The sequence below is a fragment of the Phyllobates terribilis genome, unplaced genomic scaffold, assembly GCF_046119375.1.
Source record: "Phyllobates terribilis strain yellow unplaced genomic scaffold, ASM4611937v1 Scaffold_3__8_contigs__length_932513732, whole genome shotgun sequence".
Classification (NCBI taxonomy): domain Eukaryota; kingdom Metazoa; phylum Chordata; class Amphibia; order Anura; family Dendrobatidae; genus Phyllobates; species Phyllobates terribilis.
The window spans coordinates 379,211,074-379,228,255 of NW_027362763.1; the positions used below are offsets into that span (position 1 = coordinate 379,211,074).

The following is a 17,182-nucleotide window of genomic DNA, read 5'->3' on the forward strand; positions in this document are numbered from 1 at the left end:
AGTGTTCAGAGACATGGACAGGTAAGGATAGCTGAAACCCGACCACCACTGAACAAGACACATAAGTTGTGATGTCAAGACTGGACCAAGAAATATTTGAAGACAAATTTTTCAAAGGTTTTATGGACTGATAAGATGAGAGTGACTCTTGATAGACCAGATGGATGGCCCCATGGCTGGATCAGTAACAGGCACAGACCTCCACTTTGACTCACACGCAGGTATGGTGGACGTAAGGTACTGATATGGGCTGGTATTATTGAAATTGAGATAGTTGAACCTTTTGGGGTTGAAGATGGACTTAAAATCAACTCCCAAACCTATGGCCAGTTTATAGAAGACACTTTCTTCAAGCAGTGGTACAGGAAAAAGTCTGCATCTTTCAAAAAAGTCATGACATTTATACAGGACAATGCTCCAAAGCATGCATCAACATGCTCCACTTCTTGGCTAGCCAGTAAAGGCCTTAAAGATGAAAGAATAATGTCATGGCTCTCTTCCTCAATGTGACCTGAACCCTATTGAGAACTTGTGTACCCTTCTTAAATGGGAGATTTACGGTGAAGGAAAATAGTACACCTCTCTGAACAGTTTCCTAAAACGTTTAGAGTTAATAGATTAAAAAAGCTGACAGACTTCATGGATGGTAGACTTATGACTGTTACTGAAAAAAAAATGGCTATATTGGTCACTGACATATTTTTTTGAAATATCAGAAGTGTATTTTTGTACATTTTGAGTACAATAAAAAATTGAGATGGGAAAAATTCCATTTTTCATTTAGTTGCAAAATAATTCTTCAAACTAATAAATTGTTTCCCAGAAAATAAAACCTATCCAGAAAATAAGCAGTAGCATGATTTTACAGGAATTTTGGAGTATGCTTGAAATATAAGCCCTACTTCAAAAAAAGCAGGAGTAAAACTTGGCAATCTTCCAGGGCCAACAGCATTTCTATTCTATAGTTAAGTCTGCTTAAGGTCCTTTGGTGACTTCACAATCATGTGACCATGATGTCACCAAAGATCTCTTAACTGCAGGAGTCTAGAGGAACTGAAGAGGAGACAGGCTGGATGCAAGGCCGGTGTTAGGAGGAAAGGAGAGCAACTGGGCAATTTCTCAGGGCCACCACTCTCTTGAAGGCTCCCAGTGTTCCTATTCTGAGGTTAAAACTACTTAAGGACCTTTAGTGACATCATAGTCATGTGACCATGATGTCACCAAAAGGTCTCTTAGCTGCAGGAGTCTAGAGTTGCAGATAAGACAGGCTGGTATGTATGTGCAGTGTGTGTGTACATACATGTGTGTGTATGTGCAGTGTGTGTGTGTGTGTGTGTATTGTAAGGCAGCGCTAGTCATCATGCTGGGGGACACTCGCTTCACCAGGTCAATCAAAGCACACCAGGCAACACCTTTGCGGTATTTCACAATCCAGCAGTTTATTATTCATCATAAACCGCTCATAACCGAGTCTATCTCAGTGGCTCGCCGACATATTACACATATAATGTCCAAGAGCCTTTCCAGTGACAGATATGTCCACTTGGCTCCAGATACAGCCTTCAGCAAGGTAACAATATAAATGTCCACATCAATCAGTGTTTTTACCTTTGCCGGGTTTTAGCTGCTTCAGGTTTGTTCTGCCACAGCTGTGGCTTTACGGCTTCCCAGATGGGGGTCTCCAGCCCTCATACCTTCAAAGGCTACTGGTATGTTTACACACCTAACATCCAGCATCTGCCTTCCAGGACTCTTGTCTTCCAAGCCTCTTGCCCTCCAAGGCTACTGGCATCGCTTACACATAAGGATCCAGCCTCTGCCTTTCAGGCTTCACTAGGCTTCACTAGGCCTCACTAGACCTCACACTCTAATGGTGTCCCACACAGGGAACAGGCCTCACGCCTTTCACACCCCTGTTTCAAAACTACCAGGGTTTATATATATCTTCCAGTGCACACAGGACCTGTGCTGATGTCACAGTCATGTGATCAGACCTTCTGTGTGAACAGGACCTGTGCTGATGTCACCGTCATGTGATCAGTCACCTGAGGGGGAGGTACATGGTCAGCCAAAACACACCCTGGACCATTACAGTAATGCCGCAAGCCACTGCATTACAGTATATACATGTGTGTATGTGCAGTGTGTGTGTGTATATACACATGCGTATGTATGTGCAGTGTGTGTGTGTATATACACATGTGTATGTATGTGCAGTGTGTGTGTATATACACATGTGTATATATGTTCAGTGTGTGTGTGTATATACATGTGTATGTATACTTCTGCCAGAAGTGCATGGGACTTGTAAGATTCCTAATTTATTAAAGGGATTTAATCAATAGTTCTTGGAATAATAATAAGTCCCATAATTGGATGTTTAAATAAAATGTTCCTGTGCTGAGATAATCTTCTAAATGTGCCCCTGCTGTGTACTGTGTAATGGCTGTGTCTGACCGTGCAGGAACATGGACTAATCATACCACATCTCCTGGGCAGGGGAGGAAGCAAAAGAGTATACAAATATTACAGCACAGGATCACAGCTGATTTTTTCTGTGAAGTATGACATATCACTGCCTGTTTTTAAACAATATTTTACTTCAAAGAAAGAATCAGCTGTGATCCCATGCTATAATGTCTGCACACTTTTTTACTAATGAAATGCCGAGAAATGTAGCTTTATCTCCTTGGTTTTTCACAGGCTTTGCGTCCCCTGGACACCAAGCTATCCCCGCCTATCTGCTTATTATTCCACCAATTCCCACCTATGTCAACGTTTACCATATCCCCCCCCACTCCCAGCACGTCACAGGTCCCTGTGACGTGCGCTTTTCTCCCATCAACTCCCGGCGCATTCGCAAACCGTGGCTCACAGGAAGTGTGCTTTGTTTCCTCCCGGGCCCATTTGGCTGAGTACAATGCCAGAGTGCTCTATTGCACAGGCGCGAGGGACTCACTGTGGACTCCCCGGTGCCTGCACAATAGAGCACTGTGGTGCCCAGCCAAATGGGTTCGGGAGGAAACAAAGCGCGCTCCCTGTGAGCCGCGCTTTGCGCATGCGTCGGGAGGTGAGGGGAAAAAAGCGCACGTCACAGGGACGATATATCGTAAACGTGGACATAGGCGGGGAATTTGTGGAATAATAAGCAGATGGGTGGGGGACGCCAAGCCTGTGAAAAACCAAGGAGATGAAACTACATTTCTCTGCATTCAGACCTATACCATACAGTATGTATAGATTTACTTTTCTATACCCTGTATGCCCATAGTAGAGGTCTGATAACTCCAAAGTGGTGACAGATTCCCTTTAAGGGTTGTGCTCCTTTAATGAATTAGATGCATCTTACTCCAGTGTCCCAATTCAATCAAATTGGCCTGCACAACGCCATTCTTATTGTATCAGGGCCATTGTTCTTACTAGTATTTTTTTCTCATTGTATGTATATTGTATGTAAGTCATAGCAGTATGCAGCCATTTTCTATACTGAAACAAACTTTTTAACAGCCAAAAATCTATAGCTGGTATTTCAATGCATTTATATTTGTCCAGGTTTCCTTACATTTTTTTTTAATAGTACAACTAAGCTTTCTTCAATACAAAAGGCAATATTCACGATACTTATTAAATTTCCTGAACATTTGTGTTTTTCTATAATCATGGAATGTTACTTACTGTACACTGCAAAGAAAGAAAGAACACAAAAGTTAATATTAATAATAGGCTATAATACTTACTGCAGACTGAAACCCTTGCATATTTGGAGTCAGAACTGGATAGTGTACCCCACTAAACTTCTTTATGCCTTGCATGACTTTTGTGTGATCTGACATCTGAAACAGAGAGAGAAACGCTGTGTCTGCATGAAAACTAATAACTTTTTGGGGAGACAAAGCATTGGTACTGCATTTTTACTATAAATAATAAGGAAAAAGGGAGAATAATCTAAACTGATGTATAAACAAGCAGGCCGTGATGCCACCATCATCAGAAATTATTTTCCCCAGTCAATGGTAAGGTCAGAAAGAATACCAAAGCAGTTGATAATATTAATGGCTGTTATTAAAGTATTAGTCCAATGTCCTAGGAGTAACAAGGTGTTGCCTGCATACAATGGATTGTTTTCATCTAGATGACCACTATGGAAAGCAAATTACTGTATTTGGGGCTTGCATGACAACTGCACGTTACTCTATAATCAAAAAGAATAGGAGCGATAAGGGGCATCCCTGCCTTGTCCCTCTATCTAGATGGATTGACTTGATACCAACTTTGGGAGAAGCACATAATAGTTTTATCCATGATATATAGTCTTAGCCAAAGCCCCTTGTAGTCAAAGTAGACCATGGGTACTGCCATTCTATGCTTACAAAAGCCTAGCAGGATCAAGAGATGTGACCGCTTTAGGATGAGATCCTACTGATGGTGACTGTTTTTCAAGATACAACCTGTGTATAATAACTGCCATAGACATATCAGGTATTAATTTAGCCTGATCTGAATGCACCACAGGCGTGATCACCCCAAAAAGCTTATTGGCCAGTAGTTTTCATAATATTTTAATGTTTACTGGCAATAATGAAATAGTCCTGTGAGTCTCTGAAAGTTGAGGGCTTTTTTTTGGTTTAGGGATCACGACTTTCCATCATTGATTGGGAAAATGTACCCTTCCACAGTGCAATATTAAATACTTCCAGCTACTGAGATAGCAATGTCTCTCTGCTAAACTTAAATATCTCATCTCAGGTGGCAACCTATCTGCGCCTAGTGATTTATCATTTATCTAAAGTAAAATGGCCTTCTCAAGCTGCTCCAATATCAGTGGAGAATCCAGCAGCGCCACACATCTTATCAACAACCAGGGTAGAGGAAGTTGATCAAGAAATCCTTCCATGTCCTCTTCTGTAGACAATACTTTGGAATCATAAAGAGATGAATAAGTCTTTAAAGATTAGAAGGATGTATGATATTGAGGTTAGAAATGTCCCAAACTAGACCTTAACCCCTTAAGCCCCGCGGGTGGTTTGCACGTTAATGACCGGGCCAATTTTTACAATTCTGACCACTGTCACTTTATGAGGTAATTACTCTGGAACGCTTCAACGGATCCCCCTGATTCTGAGACTGTTTTTTCGTGTTATATTGTACTTCATGATTGTGTAAAAATTTCTTCGATATCACTTGCGTTTATTTGTGAAAAAAACGGAAATTTGGCGAAAATTTTGAAAATTTTGCAATTTTCAAAATTTGAATTTTTAAGCTCTGAAATCAGAGCGATATGTCACACAAAAGAGTTAATAAATAACATTTCCCACATGTCTACTTTACATCAGCACAATTTTGGAACCAAAATTTTTTTTTGTTAGGGAGCTATAAGGGTTAAAAGTTGACCAGCGATTTCTCATTTTTCCAACAAAATTTACAAAACCATTTTTTTAGGGACCACATCACATTTGAAGTCACTTTGAGAGGTCTTTATGACAGAAAATACCCAAAAGTGACACCATTCTAAAAACTGCACCCCTCAAGGTGTTCAAAACCACATTCAAGAACTTTATTAACCCTTCAGGTGCTTCATAGGAATTTTTTGAATGTGGAAGAAAAAAATGAACATTTAACTTTTTTCACAAAAATGTTACTTTAGACCCAATTTTTTTTATTTTCACAGGGGTAACAAGAAAAAATGGACCGAAAAATTTGTTGTGCAATTTCCCCTGGGCACGCAGATACCCAATATTTGGGGAAAAAACACTGTTTGGGCGCACTGTAGGGCTCGGAAGGGAAGGAGCGCCATTTGACTTTTTGATTGTAAAATTTGCTTGAATAATTAGCGGACGCCATGTTGCATTTGGAGAGCCCCTGATGTGCCTAAACAGTGGAAACCCCCCACAAGTGACCCCATTTTGGAAACTAGACCCCCCAAGGCACCTATCTAGATGCATAGTGAGCAGTTGCAACCCCCAGGTGCTTCACAAATTGATTCGTAAAAATGAAAAAGTGAAAAAAAAAACACTTTTTCATTGTTACGAATCAATTTGTGAAGCACCTGGGGGTTCCAACTGCTCACTATGCATCTAGATAGGTGCCTTGGGGGGTCTAGTTTCCACAATGGGGTCACTTGTGGGGGAGCTCCAATGTTTGGGCACAAAGGGGCTCTCTAAATGCAACATGGTGTCCGCTAACAATTTGAGCCAATTTTCCATTCAATTTGTTAGCAGACACCATGTTGCATTTGGAGTGTCCCTGTGTGCCCAAACATTGGAGCTCCCCCACAAGTGACCCCATTTTGGAAACTAGACCCCCCAAGGCACCTATCTAGATGCATAGTGAGCAGTTACAACCCCCAGGTGCTTCACAAATTGATTCGTAAAAATGAAAAAGTGAAAAAAAAAACACTTTTTCATTGTTACGAATCAATTTGTGAAGCACCTGGGGGTTCCAACTGCTCACTATGCATCTAGATAGGTGTCTTGGGGGGTCTAGTTTCCAAAATGGGGTCACTTGTGGGGGAGCTCCAATGTTTGGTCACAAAGGGGCTCTCTAAATGCAACATGGTGTCCGCTAACAATTTGAGCCGATTTTCCATTCAATTTGTTAGCAGACACCATGTTGCATATGGAGTCTCCCTGTGTGCCCAAACATTGGAGCTCCCCCACAAGTGACCCCATTGTGGAAACTAGACCCCCCAAGGCACCTATCTAGATGCATAGTGAGCAGTTGCAACCCCCAGGTGCTTCACAAATTGATTTGTAACAATGAAAAAGTGTTTTTTTTTCACTTTTTCATTTTTACGAATCAATTTGTGAAGCACCTGGGGGTTGCAACTGCTCACTATGCATCTAGATAGGTGCCTTGGGGGTCTAGTTTCCAAAATGGGGTCACTTGTGGGGGAGCTCCAATGTTTGGGCACACAGGGACACTCCAAATGCAACAAGGTGTCTGCTAACAAATTGAATGGAAAATCGGCTCAAATTGTTAGCGGACACCATGTTGCATTTAGAGAGCCCCTTTGTGCCCAAACATTGGAGCTCCCCCACAAGTGACCCCATTTTGGAAACTAGACCCCCCAAGGCACCTATCTAGATGCATAGTGAGCAGTTGCAACCCCCAGGTGCTTCACAAATTGATTCGTAAAAATGAAAAAGTGAAAAAAACAACACTTTTTCATTTTTACGAATCAATTTGTGAAGCACCTGGGGGTTGCAACTGCTCACTATGCATCTAGATAGGTGCCTTGGGGGGTCTAGTTTCCAAAATGGGGTCATTTGTGGGGGAGCTCCAATGTTTGGGCACACAGGGACTCTTCAAATGCAACATGGTATCCGCTAACAAATTGTCGGCTCAAATTGTTAGCGGACACCATGTTGGGTTTAGAGAGCGCCTGTGTGCCCAAGCATTGGAGCTCCCCCACAAGTGACCCCATTTTGGAAACTAGACCCCCCAAGGCACCTATCTAGATGCATAGTAAGCAGTTGGAACCCCCAGGTGCTTCACAAATTGATTCGTAAAAATGAAAAAGTGAATAAAAAACTTTTTCATTTTTATGAATCAATTTGTGAAGCACCTGGGGGTTCCAACTGCTCACTATGCATCTAGATAGGTGCCTTGAGGGGTCTAGTTTCCAAAATGGGGTCACTTGTGGGGGAGCTCTAATGTTTGGGCACACAGGGACTCGTCAAATGCAACATGGTATCCGCTAACAAATTGTCGGCTCAAATTGTTAGCGGACACCATGTTGGGTTTAGAGAGCCCCTGTGTGCCCAAACATTGGAGCTCCCCCACAAGTGACCCCATTTTGGAAACTAGACCCCCCAAGGCACCTATCTAGATGCATAGTGAGCAGTTGGAACCCCCAGGTGCTTCACAAATTGATTCGTAACAATGAAAAAGTGTTTTTTTTTTCACTTTTTCATTTTTACGAATCAATTTGTGAAGCACCTGGGGGTTGCAACTGCTCACTATGCATCTAGATAGGTGCCTTGGGGGGTCTAGTTTCCAAAATGGGGTCACTTGTGGGGGAGCTCCAATGTTTGGGCACACAGGGACACTCCAAATGCAACATGGTGTCTGCTAACAAATTGAATGGAAAATCGGCTCAAATTCTTAGCGGACACCATGTTGCATTTAGAGAGCCCCTTTGTGCCCAAACATTGGAGCTCCCCCACAAGTGACCCCATTTTGGAAACTAGACCCCCCAAGGCACCTATCTAGATGCATAGTGAGCACTTGGAACCCCCAGGTGCTTCACAAATTGATTCGTAAAAATGATAAAGTGGAAAAAAAAATACTTTTCCATTTTTACGAATCAATTTGTGAAGCACCTAGGGGTTCCAAGTGCTCACTATGCATCTAGATAGGTGCCTTGGGGGGTCTAGTTTCCAAAATGGGGTCACTTGTGGGGGAGCTGCAATGTTTGGGCACAGAGGGGCTCTCCAAACACAACATGGTGTCCGCTAACAATTTGAGCCGACAATTTTTTAGCGGATACCATGTTGCATTTGAAGAGTCCCTGTGTGCCCAAACATTGGAGCTCCCCCACAAGTGACCCCATTTTGGAAACTAGATCCCCCAGGGAACTTATATAGATGTGTGGTGAGCCCATTGAACCCCCAGGTGCCTCATAGAAAATCATAATGTTGACTTGTGAAAATAAAAAAAAAACATTTTTTCCACAAAAATGCAAAAAAAAATATTTTCACAAGGGTACCAGGAGAGATTGCACCCCATAAGTTGTTGTGCAATTTCTCCTGAGTACTCATATACCCCATGTGTTGGAAAAAACTACTGTTTGGGCGCATGTAAGGGCTCGGAAGGGAAGGAGTGACGCTTTTGAATGCAGACTTTGATGGAATGGTCTGCTGGCGTCATGTCATGTTCTCAGAGCCCTTGATGTGCCTAAACAGTGAAATGCCTAACAAGTGCCCCCTTTTTGGTAGTGTTAGTTGATTTTTGAATTTTGTAATGTAGTGTTATACATCAGTTGTGTAGGACAATCTGACGAACACTACACAACTGACGTATGACAACCTGACGAACACTACGTCAGCTGTGCAGTGTTCGTCAGGTTGTCATACGTCAGAAATTAATTCAATAGTCCATCGAAGTATAGTACCTTTAGAAGCAGTGTTTCATACACAGGCCAGGTTTGTCGGGGCAGGTGTCACATTGGTAAATGGTGTCCTTGCGTATTCCCCTTCGGTAACACACTCGGCACCTCTTTTGCGACTTTCCTTTTTTTCCGCTGTGAGGGATCTGCCCTGGGAAATGCTGGCCTGGTACAATTCTTGGTCCTTCAATTCCAGAAGTACTTGGGCCCGCTCTGTCACCGCTGCCAAATATCAGGGCCTTGATAACTGTTTCCTGAAACTGAAGATATGACGCAGAAGTCTGGCCAGCACATCGTGACAGAAGGAAAGCGTTGTGCATTGCCATCTGTACAATGTGCACGGCCAGCTTCTTGTACCACACTCTGGCCTTTCTCAAAGCACTGTATGGCTGGAGGACTTGATCAGAGAGATCAACTCCCCCCATGTACTTGTTGTACCCCACTACACAGTCTGGTTTGACGACCTGTGTAGTGGAACCTCGTACAGTGCTGAGTGTGCTGCCATCACCATGTATGGTGGTCAAGAAAAGGACATCCCTTTTGTCCTTGTACTTGACCATCAACAGGTGGTCGCTACATTGGGCTCTGCTCTCACCCCTTTTGAGCAGCTGCCCAATTAGCGTCTTTGGGAGGCCTTTCTGAATTTTGCGGACAGTACCGCAGGCTACGGTACGTCGCGCAGAGAGGGACTGGAAGAGCGGGATACTTGTATAAAAGTTATCCACGTAGAGGTGATAACCTTTATCAAGCAGTGGGTGCACCAAGTCCCACACAATTTTCCCACTCACTCCCAGAACAGGGGGGCATTCAGGGGGTTCAATCCGGGAGTCCTTTCCTTCATAAACTCTAAACTTGTGAGTGTATCCTGAGGTACTCTCACAAAGTTTATACAGCTTGATCCCATACCTTGCCCTCTTACTGGGCAGGTACTGCCGGAATCCAAGCCGCCCCTTAAAAGAAATTAAGGACTCATCCACACAGATGTTCCTTTGGGGCACGTACACTTCACCAAACTTGTTGTTGAAGTGTTCGATGACCGGCCGAACTTTGAAAAGACGATCAAAGTTTGGGTCATCGCGTGCAGGACACCTTGCATTATCTTGGTAATGCAAGAACTTGTAGATGGCCTGAAAACGTGTCCGGGGCATGACCATTCGGAACACTGGAGTGTTATACAAAACGTCAACACTCCAGTATTGCCGAAACTCGGGCTTCTTCAAGATCCCCATAAGAAGGACCAAGCCCCAAAACTTCATCATTTCTACTGCGTCTACAGGAGACCAGTTAGAAAATGATGAAGAGGGGTTTTGTTCTAAAAATTGATGAGCGTATAAATTAGTTTGGCCCACCATGAGGTTTATAAAATCCTCAGAGAAAAAGACTTTGAAAAAGTCTATTTCTGTGAGGCCGGTGGTGTCAAACTTGATTCCTGATTCCGCTACGAAATCAGGAATCAGCGGCTCATAATTTTCGGGGGACGAAGTCCATATAGGCTCAGTAGTGGGGGGCGCTGGAACATCTCTCCTGCGACGACGGCGGGGCGGGCCAGCAGAACCTGAGGAAGAGGAGGAAGAAGAGAAGGAGGAAGAAGAGAAGGAGGAAGACGACGAGGAGTCGGAAAAATAAAGAAATGTGGGATCCTCACCCTCACTGTCAGTGTCGGAGGCAAGAATAGCGTATGCCTCCTCCGCTGAATACTGAGTTTGGGATGAGCCGGACATTGTTTGTTATGTATGTGGTGCGTGTGTGTCAATACTTTGAGAGTGTGTGTGTCAGTACTTTATTTAGAGTGTGTGGAAAAAGGAAATACTGTATGTGGTGCAAACAGCGAGCACGAGTGTGGATTGGTGAACTATGCCACCGATCAATACTCGGCGACTGCTGGATGTGCGCACAAATGTGTGGGGAGTGGGAAGAGGGGAATTGGGTTGGATGAGGGGAGATCAGATTACTTAACAAAGTCCCCTCTGTTCTTCTTTCAGGACCGGGAGCCCGGAGCAGGAGCCCGGCGCTGGTGACCGGGAGCCCGGCGCTGGTGACCGGGAGCCCGGAACTGGTGACCGGGAGCCCGGAGCAGGAAGACGGGAGCCCGGAGCAGGAAGACGGGAGCCAGGAGCAGGAGACTGGCGCTGGTGACCGGGAGCCCGGCGCTAGTGACCGGGAGCCCGGAGCAGGAAGACGGGAGCCCGGAGCAGGAGACTGGCGCTGGTGACCGGGAGCCCGGCGCTGGTGACCGGGAGCCCGGAGCAGGAAGACGGGAGCCCGGAGCAGGAGACTGGCGCTGGTGACCGGGAGCCCGGAGCAGGAGACCGGGAGCCCGGCGCTGGTGACCGGGAGCCCGGAGCAGGAAGACGGGAGCCCGAAGCAGGAAGACGGGAGCCCGGAGCAGGAAGACGGGAGCCCGGAGCAGGAGACTGCCGCTGGTGACCGGGAGCCCGGCGCTGGTGACCGGGAGCCCGGAGCAGGAAGACGGGAGCCCGGAGCAGGAAGACGGGAGCCCGGAGCAGGAGACTGGCGCTGGTGACCGGGAGCCCGGAGCAGGAGACCGGGAGCCCGGCGCTGGTGACCGGGAGCCCGGAGCAGGAGACCGGGAGCCCGGCGCTGGTGACCGGGAGCCCGGAGCAGGAAGACGGGAGCCCGGAGCAGGAAGACCGGGGGCCCGGAGCAGGAGACCGGGGGCCCGGAGCAGGAAGACGGGAGCCCGGAGCAGGAGACTGCCGCTGGTGACCGGGAGCCCGGCGCTGGTGACCGGGAGCCCGGAGCAGGAAGACGGGAGCCCGGAGCAGGAAGACGGGAGCCCGGAGCAGGAGACTGGCGCTGGTGACCGGGAGCCCGGAGCAGGAGACCGGGAGCCCGGCGCTGGTGACCGGGAGCCCGGAGCAGGAGACCGGGAGCCCGGCGCTGGTGACCGGGAGCCCGGAGCAGGAAGACGGGAGCCCGGAGCAGGAAGACCGGGGGCCCGGAGCAGGAGACCGGGGGCCCGGAGCAGGAGACCGGGGGCCCGGAGCAGGAGACCGGGAACCCGGAGCAGGAGACCGGGAACCCGGAGCAGGAGACCGGTACTGGAGCTGGAGATCAGAAGCAAAAGAATTAACAGGGACACTGGGGTGAGGCGGATTGGGGTGGGAAGGGGGGTAAAAAGACAGGGGAGTGGGAAGAGGGGTAAAAAGACAGGGGAGTGGGAAGAGGGGGATTGGGGTGGATGAGGAGAGATCAGAGGTGGACTTACCAAAGGGTCAGCAGGACTGGAGCAGAAGACCCAGAGCAGGAGACCGGGAGCCCGGAGCAGGAGACCGGGAGCCCGGTGTAGGAGACCAGGAGCCCGGTGCAGGAGACCAGGAGCCCGGCGCTGGTGACCAGGAGCCCGAAGCTGGTGACCGGGAGCCTGCCGCAGGAGCCCGGAGCAGGAGCCCGGGAGCAGGAGACCGGTACTGGAGCTGGAGATCAGAAGCAAAAGAATTAACAGGGACACTGGGGTGAGGCGGATTGGGGTGGGAAGGGGGGTAAAAAGACAGGGGAGTGGGAAGAGGGGTAAAAAGACAGGGGAGTGGGAAGAGGGAGATTGGGGTGGATGAGGGGAGATCAGAGATAGACTTACCAAAGGGTCAGCAGGACTGGAACAGAAGACCCAGAGCAGGAGACCGGGAGCCCGGCGCTGGTGACCAGGAGCCCGGCGCTGGTGACCGAGAGTGGAGCTGGAGACTCGGACCAGAGCTGGAGACCGCTGCAGGATGCAGAAAAAAAGGTTACGGGGGTAAAAAGAGGGGGGAGGGGGGATTGGGGTGGATGAGGGGAGAACAGACTTACCAAAGTCTTCTCTGCAGGATCAGCAGCAGGCTCTGGAGCAGGAACCACAGCAGGTCAGGAGCAGAAGATCCAGGAGCTGGAGCACAAGATCCAGGACGCTGGAACAGAAGATCCAGGAGCAGCAGCAGCAGCAGCGACTGGAACAGTGAGAAGATGGTCTTGTGGTGTCACAGAATATTCTGTGGCACTACAAGGCCCAGCACAGACACATCAGATGTGATCGCTCTGTAGAAATCCTCACCAAATGTGAGGGTCTGCAGGGCGGTCACAGGGTGATGATGGGGTGGTGACAGGTGGAGGTAATCTGATTGGAGCAATCATTGATGACATTGATCGCTCCAATCAGAGTACCTGAATACAGGTGACCAGGCGGTCACAGGGAGGTGTCACCCCTCTGTGACCCCCTGTGGTGCATGTTGTGCCCCAGCCATCTGATTGGTGACACTGATTGCACCAATCAGATATGGCTGGAGCAGAGCACGCACCACAGGGGGTCACAGAGAGGTGACACTTCCTTGTGACCGCCGGTCACCTGTATTCAGGTACTCTCATTGGAGCTCCAATCAGAGCAGTCTGGGGGCTTGAATCACATTACAGGGGGTCATGGGGCGGTGACAGGCAGGTCACAAGCCGGTCACCGCCCCATGACCGCCCTGTCACCGTGCGGTCGCGCTACGATCGGTGCGATCGATGTGATCGGTGATCGCACCGATCATAGCAGTCCGGGGCCAGGGCTGGGGTGTCCTATCAACATCCTAGGATCGGTGCTCATAGGAGCACCGATCCTAGGCTGCAGATCACTGTTTCCGGCAATCACATTGCCGGAAACAGTGAGAAATGCTGTGATTGGCTGTTCAGATTTGAACAGCCAATCACAGCGATCGCTGGTGCGGGGGGGCGGCGACAGCCCCCGGGATGATGACGCCATCTAACAGGAGGTAGGATGGCACCGTAACTTTAATGCTGTCACCGCGACTTAAGTCGCGGTGCCGCATTAAAGATATGACGTACTAATACGGGTCTGGCTCTTAAGTCCCAGGGCACAGACGCGTATTAGTACGGCAAATGTTGTTAAGGGGTTAAAGGGGTTTTCCCACGAACAAAGTTAATTTCAATGTTGATTTTAATCGATAGATCTTGAGATAATAATAAGTTCCACTATTGGATGTGTTTAAAAAAAATGTTTGTGTGCTGAGATAATTCTATAAATGTGCCCCTGCTGTGTACTGTGTAATGGCTGTGTCTGACCATACAAAAACATACAAAAACATGGTCTGATCATACCATATCTCCTGGGCAGGGGAGGAAGCAAAAGAGAGTATACAGACAGAGTAGCACAGGCTCGCAGCTGATTCTTTTTGTGAGGTAAAGCTTTTCACAGCATGGTTTTAAAAAATGTTTTACCTCAAAGAAAGAATTATTTGTGATCCTGTGCTGTAATGTCTGTATACTCTTTTGCTCCCCCTCCTGGCCAGGAGCTGTGGTATGATCAGACCATGTTCCTGCACGGTCAGACACAGTCATTACACAGTACACAGTAGGGGCACATTTATAAGATTATCTCAGCACAGGAACATTATTTTTAAACACGTCTAATTGTGGAAATTATTATTATTCCAAGATCTATTGATTAAAATTAACTTTGTTAGTGGGGAAACCCCTTTAAGTTCTCTTATGAACCTTAAACTCTACTGAGCCTTAAGATCTGTTTGCATGAATCAACCGATAGCACTAAATGACTACCAATCAGCTACTTGTTTGCTGATGATAATTTAATAGACTTTTTTCACAGACAGACCATGCTTCAGATACACATTGAATGATCTGTATTAGATCTTTCAGTGCACATAGGCTGCCATTATTCTTGATAGCACAGGTCTTGTTTATACAGGATGATTCACTGATGAGAAGGATGATTTTTTGTGCTGCATTTTTCTCGTTCATCGTGTGATCGGCAGCTTGTTTTCACTGCAAGATTATTGTGAGATGAGCATCCCTAAGAACGCTCGCTCACAATTTTGCTGTGTTAATTTACCTTTAGTAAATGTAATCAGCAAGTGGTCAACCAGTTGCCCCTTTTAAAATACCATTGTTTCAAGAAGAAGTTTTTATGGTCCACAGTAAGGCTAGGGTGACACGACCATATATTCTCTCATCCGAGAAAATTGGTTCGGTAAGAACAATCATTCGCAATTTTGCTGTGTAAATGAACCTGTAATAACTGTAATCAGCAAGTGGCCAACCAGTTTCTCCTCTTCAAGCTACCACTGTTTCAAGAAGAATCTTCTTATGGTCCACAATAAGGCTAGGGTCATACGACCATATTTTCTCTGATCCGAGAAAGTCCGTTTGATTATGCTAATCACTCTCTGATCAGAGTTTGATCAGAGTGCATACACAGTTTAATCTAATTTTCTTGGATGTGGAGAAGATGGACAAAAAAAATGTCTCCATCTTCTCCATTCTTTCAGTCTGTGACAACCGGACCGCACTTGGATGTCATCCGAGTGCGGTCTGATTTTTTTGACAGACCCAATGACTTCCATGACCAAGTGCGTTCAGATTTCCTTATGCAAATCGTGCATGCTGTGATTTTTTTCCTGAGACAGACTCTGTCCGAGGCAAATAATCGTACATATGCATGGCCCCATAGAATAACAATGGTCCGATCCGATGTTTTATTGGATTCACTCAGACCAAAAATACTGTTATCTGCACAAACCCTTTCTCATGCTGCGACTGGGCATCTTTTAATTATTTTGGCCTTATCTGAGGAGTCTTTCACATATCCCTCGTATGCCTCTTTTGCAGCACAAATAAATACCTTTTCTAGCTTTCTAGATAAGCTTTTTACACTCTTTACTTCTTTAATCAATAAGCCTCTGAAGAATGCTTTCATATCATTCTAAAATTCCTAAAACTGTAACCAGAAATGTACATTCTCCCAGAATCCTCACAACCTTATCAGTTTAGTTTTGAAGACTTCTGTGCTTCAGATGACATTGTATAATTATCTATTATTTTGAAAACATTCCTACAAGTGCATATATTTTTTTATATCATGTTACATTTATTTACATGAAATTGACCCTTTTTACAACAGTTTAAACAAAATTTCCTGATGTTCTGTAATACAAAGTATCATCTTTAAGACGTACATACTGTAATAAAGCAATAATGACTTGAAATGCCTTAGATTGTACTTTACAAAATACTTTATATTTACTTTATAATATACAGTAGAAGGTGTGAGATTGACAGCAGTAATATATTGCATTTTCCTCTTTTAACCACTGGATGGCATTGTGATAATATAATACAACCTGCGCCTTCTAGATGTGCAGTAGATACTCACACTGCTTAGTCAAGTACAATTCAGGACGTCAAGATTTGTAAAAATATTGCAAGAATAAAAAAAAATCTGAATCATAATTGTTTAATATAAGCTACTAATGTACCAATAACTTTGTTATTCTTCTATAGACAGAGTTATGACGTCTTGATTTTCTTTGTGGGGCAAGCTGTAGTTTAGTTTTCAATTATGACACTTTTAGTAAATAATTATTTTTAATTCATTTTTTCATTTTTTTCTTTTTGTAGAAGAGATAAAAAAAAACAGCATTTCACTTTTTCTTTATATTTTTTTTACAGAAACCACACTGCAGGATAATAATGATATAGCTTTAGAGCATGGATGGATACGATTACAGTGATACCCAATTATATAATTTTTTAAACTTTTACTAATTTTGCACAAGAAAATTTCGACTTAAAAAAAGTTGAAAACTTACTCCAGCAAGGTGGAGTTAACCCTTTACAGCCTGGGGCGAAATAGTACGCACCAGGCTGTCACCCCCTGTTCAGCGCGGGCTTCGGCGCTGAGCCAACATTGAACCGGGCACATGTCAGCTGATTTATACAGCTAACATGTGCCCGCAACAGCCATGGGTGGAATCTCTGACAGTGTCATTTAACAGGGAAGCGTCGGAAGCGAGTCACTTACCCCGCCCATCGGTGACCCCGTCACGTGATCGCGGGTCACTGATGGGTGGGCATGACAACCCTGGGTCTGCAGCAGACCCCAGTGGTTGTCATGTACTGATCGCTATTAGCACCACCTAGTGGTCGGCGCTCATAGCACAGGAGTATTTCTGCTACATAGAAGTGATCTGCTCATCACCTCTATGTAGCAGAGGCGATCGGACAGTTGCTGCTTCTAGTCTCCTATGGAGACTATAGAGGCAAGCAAAAAGTGTAAAATAAATGTTT

At 45.8% G+C, this 17,182-nt stretch overlaps 1 protein-coding gene across 2 annotated transcripts in view; it reads right to left on the minus strand.

Moving 5' to 3' along the window:
* The window catches only part of HMGCLL1 (3-hydroxy-3-methylglutaryl-CoA lyase like 1), a 285,021-nt gene that overhangs the window by 125,216 nt on the left and 142,623 nt on the right, over nucleotides 1-17,182 (minus strand). The window contains exon 5 of one of the 2 annotated variants that reach the window (XM_073673141.1): nucleotides 3,738-3,833. The exons of the other annotated variant lie outside the window; for it this stretch is intronic. Coding sequence (XP_073529242.1) covers nucleotides 3,738-3,833 — 96 coding nt within the window. The remainder of the gene's footprint in view (nucleotides 1-3,737; nucleotides 3,834-17,182) is intronic. 2 annotated transcript variants of the gene reach the window in all.